The following is an 18028-nucleotide window of genomic DNA, read 5'->3' on the forward strand; positions in this document are numbered from 1 at the left end:
AGCGGCCACACTAACCTCTCCTTCCTTTCTGGGCTGCGCCTGGCTGGCCTCACAGCTAACCGGAGCCTTTGTCTCGTGGCCTCCGTCCTCCTTGCATCTTCGCTGACCTGTTCCTTTGTTTCCGTCTGCGTGTCCCGCGGCCAGCTGGGTGGGCAGCCCTCGGAGCACAGCGGCCACTTCAAGTCCAGCTCCCGCAGCTCCTCGAGAGGCAGCTCGGCGCGGGCCAGCCCAGTGGTGAGTGGGCCTCTCGCCCTTGCTGCCGTCCACTTCCTCCCTTCCCCGCCCCCCACCCCTGGACCCTTCACTCCTCTGTCCCGTAAGAAGACCCCCTGCACCTGCAAACGCCTGAACCGGGAGAAAGTAGGAAGGCTTTCCATGATTTATTTCAGGTCTAAGCAAAAGCAGGATTGGGGAAGATGCTTCCAAATTTAGAAAATGACTATTCAGTGAGCTGAGAATTGCACTGCTCAGTTTGCAAAGGACCATCTAGGAAGCTGCTGACAGCGCTGAAGAGATGGCGGTCTCACTGGGAGATGGGAACTTTGCGCAGTGCGGGAGAAATGTAGCCGTGTGCCTGGATGCGTTTTTTTATGATTTAAAAATTTGAAGGCTCTTTTTGTATCTGTCCCAGTTAACTTATCTTTTTTTAATTGGGGTGTAGTTGATTTACAGTGTTGTCTTAGTTTTAGATGTACAGCAAAGTGAATCAGTTATACATACACATGTATCCACTCTTTCTTAGATTCTTTTTCCATATAGGCCATTACAGAGTATTGAGAAGAGTTCCCTGTGCTACACAGTGGGTCCTTATTAGTTAGCTATTTCATATATAGTAGTGTGTGGATGTCAGTCCCAATCTCCCAGTTTACCCCTCCTTCCCCCGCTCCCCGCTTTCCCCCCTGGTAACCATAAGTTTGTTTTCTACATCTGTGACTCGATTTCTGTTTTGTAAGTAAGTTCATTTGTACCATTCTTTTAGATTGAAGGGTTCACTTTCAAACATTTTGTTTGGAACGTTATCTGTTATTGGAGCCCAACCGTTTTTAGGATAAAGCATCGGCCTGCGAGTGCCACAGCGTCCCTAGCTCTGTTCCATCCCCCACTGTCCTGTTGGTCCTTTGTTCAGTGCCTGTGAAACAAACGACAGAGCTGCTCTCCTGTTTGTCACCCGGCCTGAGATGACCCAAGTTCTGCTTCAGAAAGCAAGGGGTCCTGCTACCTAGTCTCCATCATTTAAGTCTCATTATTGTGTGGTTTTCCCATGGTCTTTGGTATTTTGGACAGTTTCACTGCATCTGATGCTTTGTATGAGGCAACTGTATTGTTCTCTTGACCATAAGGGATTGGCAGGGCACATCTGCCCGGGGGACATTTGGGAAGGGGGGCTGACACAGTGACCAGGGAAGGACGTCCAGTGGACAGGGGCTGGGCTGTGTGCCGAGCGGTGTGCATGCCAGCCCTGCACCACGGGGGCTGCCACACCGAGGGCCAGGACCCCTCCTGATAGACCCTGGGCAGAAGGCGGCGAAGACGGGCAAAGTTGAACTTGGAGCTTGACTGTGGTTTGTAACTCACTCACACAACACCACGGTTAGACGCCTCGATGTCTAAACTTCAGGAAGTGTTCCTGGTCATCAGAGAAGAGGCCGTGGGGCTGAGTCGCCCACTTGCACACGTGCACCCATGGGGTGCTGCTGATTTGTTTTTGAAATTAGATGCAGCCTTTTAAAGCCAGGAGGCTTCACACCAAATGCAGACATCTGCTTCTTCTGGCGACGCAAACAAAGGGATGGATCCCTTTTGCAGACTGAGCCCGTGTTGCTGAATCGGGGGCCTCGGTCCCCGCACGCCTGCCCTGCTTTCCCTGACTCCAAGGCCAAGACCAGAGCCATTCGTCACTGGGCTTGCCCTGATGCTTTCCTGCTAGTAGAGAAACGTTCTCTCCGCCATTTACACATCGTGGGTGAGAAAACAAAAGATAGATGAGGCAGGCGAGTATTAGAACAGGAGAGCCTGTTTCTCTGTGGAATTGAGAGCTGCCCCCCTCGCCGCCCAGCAATGAGGGGAATAGGAGAAGCCGCTTCCTGACCGCGCTCAGGTGGGGCAGGAAACGTGGGGTGATGGACACCCCACAAAGTCCACTGCTTACTGCTCCAGCCAGGACCAGTCAAGCAGGGGAGAGTAAGATATCCAGCTGTTCCATATCATGTACGTTCAGTGTTCAAAACCTGGCGAGTCGCTCCTTCTGCACGTGGCCGACAGGACTGAAGCGCAGCGTTTGTGAACTGAGGGATCCCTGCTCCGAGGTCAGCAGCCCCCGTCTGAGCGGGCCTACCTGCCTGCCTCTGCCTTCGGCCCTTGCTTGCGTGTTTCCGATGCAAGTCATCGGTGTTTTCCCACGATAGATCTGACGTGGAGAGCCGCTCGTCCTCAGGCGTAATGCTCGCTCTCTGGCACTCACTTTGGGGAACACGAAAGTTCACAGTCATCAGAAGAAGCTGAGGCCTGACCCCTCCTGGGCTCCCTGCCTGGCGCAGCTCAAGCGAAGCAGGGAACTGGGAGCCCGTGATGGTCTGATGTCTTCGGGTTTATTCGGGCCTCAGGATGAAGTCACAGCATAGCAACGCAGTCTAGTTCCCCGGACGGAAGAGACTGAAACCAGATACGAATTCCTCTGTCATCTGCTTCCTAAATCTGACAACAGTTTACTCCTGCAAAGTGAGTTTAGTGGACACGAGAGGTGAGCGTTCATCGTGCCCGTGTCCCTGGGGCCTGAGGACGAGAGGCGGGGGTCTTTTGGTAACTGGGGGGCCTGGCAAGACCTCCGCCACCGTCCCTTGGTCCCTTGAGAGCCCTGGGTTTGCAAGAGCCCCAGGGGCTTGACTGAGCTGATTTTTCAGTTCATTACACACAGGTCATCGGTTCCGTCTCCTTTCTCCCCTGACTCAGCTGCTCATTTACAAAGGTCGACTGACTCAGGTTGGCACGGTTAGCGAGCAGAGGTCAGCATCCGGGCACCTCACGCAGGTGTGGGGCGTCAGAGCTGAGGACGCCTCTGGGTGTGGCCCTCAGAAGGCAGAGACACCTGTGTACTGCACAGGGCACTTCCACGCAGTTATGGTGGCTCCCGGTCATCTGAAGGATAGAGCGCGGACAGCGTTCCTGGCCTCTGCAGAGAGTCTGGAGGACAGAGCTGAGTGAACCCTCTGCTCTGTGCTTCCAAACCTCAGTCCTCTTCCACGGAATCTGCCCCATTTCTATTTTCTGAGCCTGGACAGTCACACCCCTGGAAAGGGCTGGGAGTTTGCATTTTGGGCTTGCGAGACGAACAGTGTAAGCGGATGCATTTGGCCTTGTTGATTGGAAAGAGACCAGGAAACTTCTGCTGAGACTCCCCTGGTCCTCCTGCCTGGGAGGGAGGAGCTGCAGGGACGGGCGGTGCCCAGGGAGAGGCCCGTGGGGTGAGTGACCCTCCCCTCCTGGCCTCTCCGAAGGACGCAGAGCAGGAAGGGGGCAGGGAGTTCCAAGACCCAGGTTAAGATGTCACAGCTCTCATTCCTGGCTGGGGACACCTGGCCAGGCACACAGACTTCCTGAACTCCACCTGGAAAGACGAGTAATGATATGCTTGAAAAACAAAAGCAAGAAAAGATTTGGGTCGATAACCTGCTTCTCCTGGGCGAGTTTTCCAGGGCTGTGAGTGTTGTCCACTATGGCTCGGGGAGAATGATCCTGGTGATCCATCAGGAATATGGTTCTAGGGGGTGGTACGGGTGAGGGCAGGGGGCAGGGGCCTCTCCGGGAGGAAGTACAAGCCGGGGCAGGGGCAGCCCTGGGAGGCTGTGGGTGTGGGATGTAGGCCGGTGCCCCAGGGGGCGGGCGAGGGGCGCCCTGTCCAAGAACAAAGGGAACTGATACCTTGCCCCACTTTGAGAAAGTAAAGGTGCCTCGGCGTCCAACGATGCGAAGTGTGCCCCACCCCCCGGCTCCTCCAGCTTCGCGGGGAGCGGAGGGGGTGCCCGCCCCACCTCAGAGGGGCATACGCTATGGAACCTCATCTCAGTTTTCACGTTCTGTAGGCGAGCCCTATTTTCTTCTCCAGAATCTTCCTCTTGAGGAAGTTGGGGTCCGTTCACTCAGCCAGTGTTTATCGAGTGTTCTAGACACAGGGTTGCAGTGGTGAGGAACACACCTGCTCCCCTCACAGACCCACAGGCTGGAGAGGCAGACGTCAGCAAATGGGCGCAATACAGTTTAGAACCCAGAGCACGGGCTCGAGGGAAGAAGGCAGGATGCCTCCAGGGAGCTGGACTCGGGCGTCTGGGTAATCCAGGCCCGGAGAACAGACCGGCAGAGGGCCTCGCCTAGAGGGGCCGACGCAGCTGTGTCATCCAGGCCTCTGAACCCAGCGAACCTGCCGGGTCACGGAGGCACAGGTCAGGGGTGTCCTGCGTGGCGCCCAGGTTCACGTGCCAGTGTGTTTTCAGAGAAGCATTGGTGGTGAACAGGAATCTCAGCCCCATCTGAGTTAGAAAAACAAAAGACTGTAATGACTCAAGTTCTGTGTCGTGGGAAGAGTTGGAAGCAGGAACCAGGTGGAAAAACAGATCTTGAATTATAAATACAGGAGTTCAAGGACCAGTCATTCAGGATGAGGTCAATATTATCGGATTTAAAACCAGAAATTTCCATTCTGATGGTAGCCTCCACTGCTGTTTATATCTGACGGAAAATTACCCTTAAAATGGGTGTTTTCTGAGCAGCGTTCAGTACTGTCACTTGGTTTCTCGAGGGGGACCCCTGATGACACTGCTTCCGTGATCCCATTGCCCATCTGGGGCTTCGGGCACCGTGAGGAAAAGTCCCTTTGTCCCTGGCCCCCTTGCTAGGGTCTTCCCACGCCCACCTGCTGTACTCTGTCTTGAGGAAGGCGGGCAAGCCAGGTGGTGATACGGAAAACTTGGAATTTGAAACCTCACCAGACGTTATATTTAAGTGGGCCTAAATAGTATGCTCCCTTAGACACGATTTTAGAAGGTTGGAATTAATAAAACATTTAACGTGCTACGTTAAGCGTTTGTTTCTGAAAGGAAGAGTTGCCATAATTTAAAAGTTCACAGAAATTTTTTGGAAGTGACTACCTCCCGTAGATTTTAAAAGATGCCTTTTTATACACTCCATTGTGATTCTAAAATACTGGTTTGCATGTTTCATAAGCCTGTTACTATAGAGTGTTCGCACTGACCGAAAACGTTTAGTACTGCTCGGTAAATGAGAGTAAGAAGGCTAACAGGCTGCAAGGTCTGTGGCGCTGCCGCCCTTCCTCGGATAAGAAGGCGATGTCCCCGAGGTCCTGTGGCTCGTCCCGGGTCCCGTGCTGCCGTGGGCTGCAGCATGTTGGGGCACGTGTGGTCCACTGCATGCCCTGGGTCACATCATGCAGCAGAAACGACAGTGTTTAAAACCCTTCCATCTATTCTGTTTCTTTGTATATTATTTTCAGAGATAAAGTACTATGCTTTATGTCAAATTAAACTCACCGTCAGGGTTACTTATCTGTTCCTTTGTTGGGGGCAGTGAGGGGTGCCCTGCCTGACCAAGGCTCCCTGGGCTGGTCCCACTCCGCTCGACGCAGGCTGCCATCTAGTGGCATCCGGTGGGGCTGCAATGGCTCCATGCTGCTGCGCGGCTTTTCTCCCTCCCTCCCTCCCTCCCTTCCTCTTGCCTTGCCTTGCCTTCCTTCTTTCCTTTCCTTCCTTCCTTCTGTTTTATTGAAATATAGTTGATTTACAATGTTGCGTTAATTTCTGCTGTACAGAAAAGTGATTGTTACACATATTCTTTTCCACTATGGTTTATCACAGGATATTAAATATAGTTCAGTTCCCTGTGCTATACAGTAGGACCTTGTTTATCCATTCGATATATCGTAGTTTGCATCTGCTAATCCCAAGCTCCCAGTCCATCCCTCCCCCAACCAAAACTGCACCACTTTCCATGGGGCTCCGCGTACTTCGTAGGTTGCAGGAAGGCTGGCAAATACACGTGTCCCCTGTCATTCAGAAAACAGACAAACGTCAGTCACCCTGATACGTAAAATACAGATTGGAAACAATAGTCAAGCATAGATTAGCTATAACTCTCAATGAGAGCTTAATTTTTCCCTGGTCTCTACTTAAAAACATGTCCTGAATTTTCACATTCTGAGTTCGTTGTCTATTTCAGAACAAAGGCTTTTTTCAGACTACTTTTAAACTAAAGAGAAAGCTATGGTTTTAGGTTTTTTTCTCCCTTATTTGGTGTTTTGCAAATTACGAAAGCAGTGTTTGTGTTTATGGTGAAACAATGCAGAACAAAGCTATGCTAAAGGCCCCCAGGAAACCAGTGCTTTGGGGTCTGGTGTATAGTTCTTCTCGTCTTTCTCACAAGAAATACTACAAAAAAGAAAGTGGGGGCCTTCTTTTATGGGCACGGATATCTTTGTAGGTGAACATAGGATTTCTGGAGCTTCCTTTCTCTAGGCAATATTTATCTGTTGCTGATGAACAGTCAAGAAAGACACTATTTAAACTGCAGAGCAAAACAGCAACAGGCTTCTCACGGTAGCTTGATGGTCTGTTCAACTGAATCTTCCCTTTCCACCAACAGTTAAATTACCCTCTTTATTTTCATCTCATTAATATTTGTTCTGCAAACTAGCTTATTCTAGGGAATAAAGGCCTTGTGTCCAGGAGATCTAATGAATGGATTCTGCAGCAGAGCAAGTGCTGGACAGTTAGCTTTTCCATCGTTGTTTGAAATTTTCAGGAATATTTGTATTCCCAGGTGGAGAGGAGACCCACACTTGAAATGCTAAAATCATCCTCATGACTCAGAACGTTGGTCGGGGGCTCCCTGGGGCTCTGCCAGGGAGGAGGAGATAGAACCGTCTCAACTGTAGGCCATCTACAGATGTTCCAGAATATCTAGTTGGGCTGGTGTGACATGCACATCTGAAAAAATATAAATACATAAGTTGACACACACTAAACACACGTGCCAACAAATGGCAGGCGGTGTGCAACATGGTAGTGAGTGAGCTGTCTTTACCTAACAGGCTGTGACTGCCACATCGAGAGTGAAAAAGGATGCACGTGGCCAAGAGTGCCTGGAAATCTCCTGTCCTTGGAGGCCAGCCGGCTGTGGCCCAGTGGAGAGGAGAGTCCTCTGGGCGGAGGCAACGCCAGAATCCAAAGCCCCACCCGCCCAGGGGCTTATTTAGCAAGCTGGGAGTGAGGCCAGCGCGGGTCATCCCGCTGGCCTGGGGGCTGCAGCTCCTTCACGCCCTGTCCTGAGGACAAGAAGGAGACTGGTTAGCTGAGAGTAGAAAGTTCTTGCTGAAGACCCAGGTGTGAGCTGGGTGCGTGACACCAGGTGCAGTGGATTTGGAGCCAGACCCGGGGGCAAGATTGGATCTGTCGAGCAGAAGACCCTTGAGCTTGACTCTCCTGAGCTCAGAGCTGGTTTCAGAAGTTGCCTTCTTTTGAATTAAGTATTTTGTATGATTCCATCTGATCCCCTTGGTCGGCTGATTAGCTCTCACACTTTGCTGTGTTATTCTAGCGGTTACTTCAGGCATCCTGCCCTTGGAAAGAAGGTTTGAGGAGCGTGAAGGAGAGAAGGTGGCAGTCAGTGCGCCTTCTTGGTGGGGGACAGGATGGTGAGGCTGTGGGCATCCAGCCCAGCACGGGCGCAGGGTGGGCAGAGGACAGGAAATGCTCATCTTTACAGGAAACCGCCGCCATTACGGCATCCTGACCTGTGCTTAGCGCCTGCACCCACATGCCCTGTGCATGACGGCGTTGTGGGCAGTTGACCTGTTCATGAGCCTCTCTGCAGCGGCCTTGGACCCAGACCCGTTAGGATTTGTCCACCTACGGTCTGGGTGGTCTGTGGCGTAAGCAGTCAAGGGTGACTGCAGGGTCCCAGCTCACTCATGAGGTCTCCTGAATCAAAGATTTGATCCCACCCGTCACGGGCATCTTCAGTTGACTCCCTGGCCATCAAATTTAAGAACCTCTGAGCTACAGGAGGTGGGATTGGAGGCATGTTGGGAAAATCCAGAGAGTCTGGAGACAACTTGGTGCAGGGTTCTCTCGCCCTCTGGGACCTTTCCCATGGGCTTTCGGAAAGGAGCCCTCAATGTGCCCCCCAAAAAAAAAGAAAAAAAAAAAAGAGAAAGTTGGCCTTTCGTTGGATGCTAAGCAAAGAAAGAAATAGCACCAGTGCAGCCTCAGACTGTTGACCCCAACAGACCCTCACAGGGCAGGGGTCTCCCATAGGGTTGAAGCAGATGTGCTGTCTTGGGGCTCCACAGGCTGCTGGGGGTCCCGCAGAGACCCCTGCTTGCAGGAGGGAAAAGAGAGGATTCAGAGACAGTCCAAACAGGAAAGATTTTGAAAAGCCAGATTCTTGGGGTCCCCCTTTTCACCCAGCAAATTCTCCTGTACCGTCACCCACCCCCAGCCAGCTCCCCACATCTGGGTGTCTGTCTCAAAATGTTTAAACTAGAATTTTCACATTGACTCAGTTACTCAGAAGCAGTGGAAAAGCTGCAGTTGGCTCCACTGCTTTCTCTTGCTTTGGAGACCACGTTTAGTGATAGTCAAACTTAAAACTCTGTGTGGTTGCGTCTTCCAGCCCCCAGAACCCTGGTCATATTCTCACATTCCAATCATAGTAACTGTGGTGGGTGAACGAGGCTGGTGCCTGTCCTGTCCCACACTGTGGCCTGCACACACGTAGAAACTGGTCAAGTCATCCTGTTCAGATTCAGTTCATTCACAAATCATCTTCCTGTGGAAATTGTGGAAGTTGAAAAACCACGCGGTGAAATTCAACCAGGCTCACTGAGCTGCCCGTGGGCCACCGCTGTGACACCAGCGTATCCGAGAGTCTCATGGCAAAAGAGTGTTCAAAATCACAAAGGAAGCTGATGCTTTATTTTATTATTATCTTACCCCCTAAATCCAGATTCTCCGTTTAATGCTTTTAAGTATTTAATATTTATCCATTTTCTTCTCCAGGTTGAAGAGAGACCAGAAAAAGACTTCACAGAGAAGGTAAGGAATTTCTGTAGAGCTTTATATTGTGTCATCTATAAACTATGAGGGTCCCGAAATGTATGGATGAAACTAACAAGAAAATATATTGCTTGATCTTTAATAAAGAATTTCACCATGGAATGAACGGGACTAGTGGGTGGCTCACCAGGCAACACACAACCTTTAGGGCCCCCCGGGAGGGGGGGGTGTCATTTCCAGTGTGTGTGTTAAACCTGCAGAACAGTGAAGGAATTCACAATGGGCCCAGCCATGGAGCTTACAGTTAATCCAGACAAACCCTGAGGATCCGTGAGGCCCCTCGAGATGAACCCCTTTTTGTTGCTCACCATAAACCCACCGAAGATTTTTCCAATTTGGAAAGTGAATTCAAGTAAAGGTACCATCATAGTAGACTAAGAAATAATTTTGGTTTGGGCTGAAATCCCATTTGCTGTTTGCCACTTTGTAGGGGTCTCGTGGCCTGCCCAGCCTGTCTGCAGCCACACTGGCCTCCCTGGGTGGGACCTCCTCTCGAAGGGGCAGCGGGGACACCTCCATCTCCATTGACACTGAGGCCTCCATTAGGGAAATCAAGGTAAGGCTCTCTACTTAGGCATGACCTAGAGAAACCTGTGAAAATCAGTCTTCAAGTGAAATAGGATTTAGTTTGTAAAGTTCCAGCTCCTTCTTCTCAGTCTGGTCTCCCCTCCTTCCCATTAAGCTTGGTGTTCTAGTAACAGTCGGGCCCGGCCCGGTTCTGGTTCCTGCAGGGAGCCGCCCCTGACTTCCCCGCCCCGGTAGGGCCAGCACACCTGCGCTGGGATCCCTCAGCTCCCCGGGCACACCTGGGCGAGACCCCTCACCACGCTGCCCTGAGGTGCTCAGCCACCTCTGTACACAGAGCAGGAGTGGACATGCCGCCCACAGCATTGGAAGGTGCTGGACACAGATTACTCGCTGCCCCCGACAGGTACCACGCCGCCCCTCGCGCATCCCCGCCCTTTGTGATATGCGTAATATGCCTTCAGTAGACCCCATCATAGTATTTTAGTGACTCTTCCTTCTCCTACTGGTCTGTGGACACTGTTCTCTGTTGCATCCTCAACACTGAGTGTGTGACAGAGAAATAGGCCTCTGCTTGTTAAAGTAACTAGGGACGTTGCATCTGAAAAGGAGGCTGTGCAGAGGGAGGGCTGAGTCACCAGACCTCCTGTCCTCTGGAGAGAGCGCCAAGGCCAGGGAGGCGCTTCCGGGTCAGATTGGGCTTCATTTACGGACAAGCTTTCTAGTAATGAAAACTGGTGAAAGGGAACAAGCTTCCGTTGGTGCTACCTGAACAGATGGATGACATCTGCCAGGGAGGCCAGAGAAGAGCTTAAGCATCAGGACCAGTGGGACTAGGTCCCCCTGCAGACGCCTTCCAACTCCTGTGCTTTATAAGAACGATGTTTTGACTGCTGTTCCTGAAATGTCCCTCCCTGTGTGGTCCCTCAGCCTCCTGCAGCCCTTTGGTCATCCTTTCCCGCCTTGAAGTAGAGTTTGCTGCAGTCGTAATCTGTCTGGTCTTGGGTTGTGAGCATGATTCAGTCGTTCAGTAAGGATTTATTGCAACTCCAGCTCACGCCAGACACCAGACCCTGGGAATGTGGCGGTGAACGAGACGGGAAAGTAGAGTCCTTGGGCTCTGTAAGGGCAGGGACAAGACTTTGCTGATTTCTGTCTTCAGTATCTTACTGTATGTAGCACAGAGCAGAACTCAAAGAGCTTGAATGAACTGTTAAATGTGAGTAAATTAACGTGTTCCATTTTCAGAAGCTCATTTGCCTGTTTTATAAAATTCTGTAAGAATATATGAAGACACATACCTTTGATAAAAACTGTGTGAAAATATCATATGAGATACGCCTAAATTTTCATCTTTGTAGTGTTGAAATTCATCTTATTTTCCTTTTAACACTTAAAAAAGTTAAAAGAAGATTGCTGCTCCAACTACTCAAATAAGGAAACCGCCCAGAAGTAGAAAAGAATCAGAGGATCGCCTCTCCTTCTCTGTGGTCTCTGTCCATTTTTCCCTTTGACATCATTTGCCTTTTTTGCCATTTCCCCCAGGAACTCAATGAGTTAAAGGACCAGATTCAGGATGTAGAAGGCAAATACAAGCAGGGATTGAAAGAGATGAAGGTACCAGCTTACGGAAGTGTGGACTCATGATATTAACCCAGCTTAACTTTTAAAAATCCTACAGAAGGCATTCAGACTGCATGCTTGCTCTAAAGAGGCCCCAGACTCTAGACCTCAAAGTGGCAGGAAGAGGGTGTGTGCTCAGGGTGTTCCCAAAGGCAGCTTTGAAACCAAGACTGGAGAACTGTAACTCCTCGTTAGCAGATGTTACTAACGTGTTTCCTGGTGCATGTCTTGGACTCACCTCCCCACCACACCTGGCTTCAAACCAGTTTCTCATTTCCCACAGAAGCATACCCTACACTTGAAGAAGGGTTTTTGGTTTTCTTCACTTTCCGCAGTCCTTACTTACAAGGAGCGCTTCAACTTAATTTGCTTCTCAAAACACCTGATGTCTCCTGATAAGGAAGTTCTGTTGCTGTGCTTTTGAAACACACAAATTATTTGCATACTGTGCCATTTTACTAACCGAAGCAATGTCTGAATGTGTATCTTCTTGGATTTATTTGAGTAAATACACGGTACTTGTAGAATGTGGAATTACTGCATTGTGCCGACCAGGAAATTAAGTTGCCAAGCTCCCTGGAAGTGAGGTGGGGCGTCAGGGACTTTATTCTCTGGCTTCACAGGGCAGCTCGGGCAGCTCATGAGTCTAGCAAGAGATGGTAAATCTGTTCCTTCCTTTTCAGCTCCTGAGAAAGTACCCCCAAACCAGTCTTGAGTTCAGTATCCCAGGGGCGCCAAATCACATGACTAATTAATCAGTTTCCTATTTGTCACCGCTCTTTAAAAAGGGGGGGAAAATTAAGATTCTGGCTTTCAACTCCTACTGGAGTTGGAAAGAGAGCCATGGAAGCAGCACAGGAGTCACTGGTCCCACCTGAAATCCTTGCCCTGGTTTGCAAGTGCAGGCGAGGGCAGCGCTGGTCTCTGCAGAGCCTCCTGGGAGCACCTGACGCACGCCCGACCCGCCAGTGCCCGCCTTTCTGTAGCTCAGGGTCCTTGGCACCTGGGATGCTGCTCTCTGTTCTCCCAGAGTCGTCTCCCGCTGGTCTGTGCTCCGGGATCCACACGCTGCTGTACTCTGTTGCCTGCCCTGCCGGTGTGTGAGCCCCTGGGTTGAGGGGGCACGTTTACTTCGCAGGCCTCTTTCCCTGGTTGTCTTTTCAAAGGAATGAGCTTTGTCTCTCCAGGACCTACCCGGTGAGGCCTGTGTACCTTGTTGAGTTTTCCTATGGGTTGAACATACGAACTTCCACTTAAGCCTTTCCTGGTTCATAAGCCCCAATGGGGACAGTGGGCCGCTGGTGGCAGGTGTTGCACTCCCCCTCCCCAGCACTGGCTCTGTCCCAGGTTCTGGTCACGTGTCTTGAGTGGTTACTTCAGACAGCTCTGTACAACGGGCTACAGAATCAGATTCCCACAGCCAGGGCTCTGCTGCCTCTGTGACCAGAGCCCCTTCCACGCAGCGTCCGCCTTGTCCTAATGACTGTCAGTTATCTTCATCCCTACACACAGTTAATAACTAATTTCCTGTGTCATGAGAATTGGAGCAAATTGAAAAGGGAGACTTTTGGGGCATTTCACATTGCCATGTGTTTCTTCTTCTGATTCATTTGCTCTAAGAAATAAAGTCTAAATTTAGGGCTGCGTTTTTGGAGGTTTTGTTAAAAATACTGAACTAATCTGTGTTTTTGTTACCTTACTGCAAGTTCAAAAACATGACCTATTTTCTGCAGGACTCACTAGCAGAAGTTGAAGAAAAATATAAGAAGGCCATGGTTTCCAACGCTCAGCTAGACAATGAGAAGACAAACTTTATGTACCAGGTCGATACGCTAAAGGACACGATGCTGGAGCTTGAAGAGCAGCTGGCTGAGTCCAGGCGGCAGTACGAGGAGAAAAGCAAAGTATGTGCTCATGCGAGAAAGAGGGTGGAGTGTATATATGTATAAATGCTATGTGTAAGGACGGAGAATATATAGATATATAAACGGTGTATGTAAAGATGGGAGATGGGCTTCCCTGGTGGCGCAGTGGTTGAGAGTCCGCCTGCCGATGCGGGGGACACGGGTTCGTGCCCCGGTCCGGGAGGATCCCACATGCCGCGGAGCGGCTGGGCCCGTGAGCCATGGCCGCTGAGCCTGCGCGTCCGGAGCCTGTGCTGTGCAACGGGAGAGGCCACAACAGTGAGAGGCCTGCGTACCGCAAAAAAAAAAAAAGAAAAGGAGAATATACATGTAAATGGTATATGTAAGAATGGGAGAATATATATATACACCGGCATATGTATATAAATGGTATATGTAATTATAGTAGACTATATATATATATGATATATGTAAGGATGGGAGGATATACGTATGGTGAAAGTAAGAATGGTAGAATATGTGTATGTGTATGTGTATATATTTGGTATATGGTATATACATGTTATACATGTGTATGTATATATTTGTGTGTGTGTGTGGTTTTTTAAAAAACGATAGTTCTCCACTTGCCCTGGAAGCCCAAACATATAAGAATAAGAATACCATGCTCTTTGCTGAGGGACTTGCAATATTGGTATGCACAATTTCAGTATGTAAACTAGAGACAATTTTACTAGGAGGACATTTGTGCGTTTTGCCTGTAAGGTAAAATCATAACCTTGAAAAAACCTGCCTACGAAAGACCCAGCATGCTTGGACAAAGCACAATTAGATGCTTCAAGATTTTCCTGTTAATATACATTTCTTCATTCTTATTTTGTTATCTCAACACCAGAGAGAAATAGTTGCAAGTATCAAGGATTTTAAGAAAATTATATTCCTTTGTTTTCTGCTGATTGGGAAAAGACACGGTTACTCCACTTGAGAATTAAAAACCTTCATTAACCTCAGAAAAGGGTAGAATCTTATTTGGGCTTTCATTAAGAACCACTGGAATTAATATGTTAACTTACGATATCAACAAAAAGCATGAGCATGTGTTGAAATTAATGACAGCAGGCTGATTTGGTGAAGGCTGGGCTTAGCTGTTCTTTGTGAGACAGCAAGGAATACTTGTTTTTCATGTTTTAAGGAATTAGTTGGTTTGTCAAATCCTAGAATATTATCCAGTTTTTCAGAGTTGCTGAGATAAATAGAAAATTTAATTTGTGAGTATCATTATCTTTTTTTTTTCTAACTAGCTATATCCTCTAAATCCCGAGGGTTAAAGCCAAATACCATAACAACTCAAGGGCCTCCTTCTTTCACTACTGTAGTTGAGTTAGAAGCTAAAGAAGAATTTTGTCCATGAAGTTCCTGATAACTGACCTCTGAAACAAAGGAGAAACTTTTCATGAGACCTGATGTCATGAAAGCTTTCTTTGAAACTAATTCATAATTTAGGAGCAGAGAGCATACTCTGAACCCACTTGTGTGGAACAGTACTGTAATGCATTCTAAATACTCCTAGAATGCCCTCATTTAGGCATCAGGAAGTAGACCAAGAAGCCCCAAATCTAATTCCAGAGAAATGGGGTGATCCTGGAATGTTGACCCAAGGTGGGGACCATGGGCGAAGCAAAGCCTGACAGACATGTCTTTGTCACAGCTAGGAGGGTCCAGTCACTCCCAGACTTCAGGAAGTGGGTGAGCACATGATGCCAGGGTGAGCTAAGGTCAAATCCCTTCTAAAAAACTGGTAACGAATCGAGGGAAGGTGTTCCCTGCTGTTCCCTAAACTGTTGGCAGCTAGGTGGGCACCACACCATCATTAGGCACTGCACTCCTGTGCTGAGCTGAGTGGGAGACCAGAAGAGCGTGTTGCCCGGGCGCAGGGATGAGTTTCATGCAGGGAAGGGTTGGACTGGGGGAGCGGCTTTGTGCTGACAAGGGCTTTGCTTCCCCCGCCTGTTTCTATTTTGTCTCTGAGGTACAGAGCTGACCGCCTACTGTTAGTGAGATAAACTTGCCAAGGTAGACCATCCCTTTTTGCCCCAAAGAGTATTCATCGGCGTATTTCAAACTCGGATGATTTTATTACCACTCTTTTGCAAAGCTGCCTCCTCCAGGCCCTCAGCAGACAGCCTGGGGGGCCTTCCCAGGGCACGGCTTACCTGTAAAAAATCGGGTCATACTGTCAGCTGCATCAACTCCTCAGGTTAATTTTTTTTTTGAATTTTATTTTATTTATTTTTTTATACAGCAGGTTCTTATTAGTCATCCATTTAATACATATTAGTGTATACATGTCAATCCCAATCTCCCAATTCATCCCACACCACCACCACCCCTGCCCCTTTCCCCCCTTGGTGTCCGTACGTTTGTCCTCAGGTTAATTTTACAGTAGATCGTAGGGGTGTCTTCTAGAAAATGCAGAGAAACTGGTTCATGTTGTTAAAAAGGCCTTGAGGGCTTCCCTGGTGGCACAGTGGTTAAGAATCCACCTGCCAATGCAGGGGACACGGGTTCGAGCCCTGGGCCGGGAAGATCCTACATGTAGCAGAGCAACTAAGCCCGTGCGCCACAACTACTGAGCCTGCACTCTAGAGCCCGCGAGCCACAACTGCTGAAGCCTGCGCTCTAGAGCCCGCAAGCCACAACTACTGAGCCTGCGTGCCACAACTACTGAGCCTGCGCACCTAGAGCCCATGCTCTGAAACAAGGGAAGCCACCGCAATGAGAAGCCCGCGCACCGCAACGAAGAGTAGCCCCTGCTCGCCACAACTAGAGAAAGCCCGTGCGCAGCAACGAAGACCCAGCACAGCCAAAACTAAAAACAAAAAAAAATAAATAAATTTATTTTTTAAAAAGGCCTTGAAAACTGTGATGACATGGTAACAGGTGATTTGTTCCAGGTAAAGGTAAATCATAAGAACGTGAACTAGAGTGACAGAAAAATGTGATTCCACGGGAACTTGAATGCTCTCCTCCTTTATAGGAATTTGAAAGGGAAAAGCATGCCCACAGTATCCTCCAGTTTCAGTTTGCTGAGGTGAAAGAGGCCCTGAAGCAAAGAGAAGAAATGCTTGAGGTGAGTAGTTTTTCCTGTTTTTCTTTTCTGTTCTTTTTTTTTCTTTGTGTGTGACTTAGGAGCATCTTGTTGGGTCATTACTAGAGCTATCAGTTTTCTTGAAAATTGAGTTTAGGCAAATTCTCTATGCCTTGCTTGAGGAGACAGTTCCTTTTATTAGTGAAGATTCTCATTCTTTGGTGGTTTTCTATTTGTTTGAGGGGGTGTGGCAGACCGAATCCTGCCCCCCAAGATGTCCATGTCCTAATCCCTGGAACTGTGACTACGTCACCTTACTCAGACAAAGGGACTTTGCAGATGTGATTAAGTTAAGGACCTTGTGATGGGAGATTATCCTGTATCATCTGCATGGACCCAGAGTGATCCAAAGGGTCCTTGCAAGAAGGAGGCAGGAAAGTCAAAGGCAGAATAGGAGATGTGACCACGGGGGCAGAGGTCAGAGCCACGTGAGGAAGGGGCCACAGACCAAGGACTGTGGGCACATCTAGGAACTAAAAAAAGGGGGAAATAGATTCTCCCCTGCCCCGAGCCTCCAGAAAAGAGGCCAGGCCTGCCCATGCCTTGGGGTTACCATAAGACTCATTTTGAACTTCTGAGCACCAGAACTGTAAGAAAATAAGTTTGTGTTGTTCTAAGCCACTGAATTTATGGTAATTTGTTACAGCGACAAAAAGAAACTAATACAGGCTTGATTTTTTACTTTTTTAATTTGGTTAGAACTCTAGTGCCTGTAAGTGAGAATTTCACTCCAGCTGGTTTTCTTCCTACACTTGGAGCTGGGGAACAGGACAAGGATAAAGTCCCAGCATCCTGAGAACGAACTTGGGATCAGTGAGGAAAAAATGGTGCTGGGACCTCCAAGGGCGCTTGCTGGCTCAGGGGTTGTCTACACTGCAGAGTTTCTTCCCATTTAACCCTGTATCTGCTTTCTTTCTATCTGTTCCTATTCTTCAGGAAATCCGACAGCTACAGCAGAAACAGGCGAGTTATATCAGGGAGATTTCTGATCTTCAGGAAACAATAGAATGGAAAGACAAAAAGATAGGGGTAGGATTCTCAAGTCTTTGAAATCTGTTCAAGTGGGCAGTCTGCTTAGCAAATTGAATGCTTTCAGAATCTTTGGTTTGCAAAAAGGCTTGTATGAGTTTGCATGTGACCCCCGTGGGACACAAAACGAATAAAAGAGAGACTACACGAACTTACCCAAATGGACATTAACTCCAAATTGGAAGTGGACTTCCAACGTGGAGATTCTCCTTTGGTCAGCATTCCCGGGCTCCCTGCCTGCCTGTGAGCAGCCAGCGGCGTAGAGATGAAAGGAGTGAGGAAGGCACGCTGGGCAGGTTCATGCGTGGAGGCTCAGACCTCCTGGAATTCCCTGTCCCCTGTTGCCTGGGCTTTTTCTCCAAGGGCTTTGAGGAAGCTGCAAGGTGGCAGGTGCTGTGCCTCACGCATCCCCACCTTGAGCCTCCCCAGGGAGATGTCAGCCCCTCTCCCTCCACAGGGAAAGAAGAGGCAGCCCGTCTGCATTTAGGAGTGACGCGTAGGGAGAAAGAACACGCTTAATAAAGTGACGGCTGTGCTCCGCGATGCCAAATGGCTTCCAAAACACGGGCGACTCACTCCACACGGCTCTGATAACAATCTCTAGATGCTGAAGCAAATGTCAGCGCCTTTCCATCGTGAAGCTGCACCTTGCCTTCGTTTTGATATGCTCACCGACGCTTATTTAAGATTTTGTGTGCATGTCTGTGTGGGCGTTG

The 18028-nt window shown here is 49.1% G+C and overlaps 1 protein-coding gene across 35 annotated transcripts in view; it reads left to right on the forward strand.

The window, feature by feature from the left end:
* The window catches only part of LRRFIP1 (LRR binding FLII interacting protein 1), a 145896-nt gene that overhangs the window by 109259 nt on the left and 18609 nt on the right, over nt 1-18028 (forward strand). For 12 of the 35 annotated variants that reach the window (XM_081241655.1, XM_081241649.1, XM_081241650.1 and 9 more), the window contains 7 exons: nt 145-234; nt 9066-9101; nt 9553-9678; nt 11193-11264; nt 13004-13174; nt 16173-16265; nt 17220-17312. In XM_081241655.1, coding sequence (XP_081097781.1) covers nt 145-234; nt 9066-9101; nt 9553-9678; nt 11193-11264; nt 13004-13174; nt 16173-16265; nt 17220-17312 — 681 coding nt within the window. The remainder of the gene's footprint in view (nt 1-144; nt 235-9065; nt 9102-9552; nt 9679-11192; nt 11265-13003; nt 13175-16172; nt 16266-17219; nt 17313-18028) is intronic. The other 23 variants (XM_081241661.1, XM_081241634.1, XM_081241662.1 and 20 more) reach the window with 7 other exon arrangements.

This window comes from Mesoplodon bidens, assembly GCF_964165515.1.
Source record: "Mesoplodon bidens genome assembly, chromosome: 8".
Taxonomy (NCBI): domain Eukaryota; kingdom Metazoa; phylum Chordata; class Mammalia; order Artiodactyla; family Ziphiidae; genus Mesoplodon; species Mesoplodon bidens.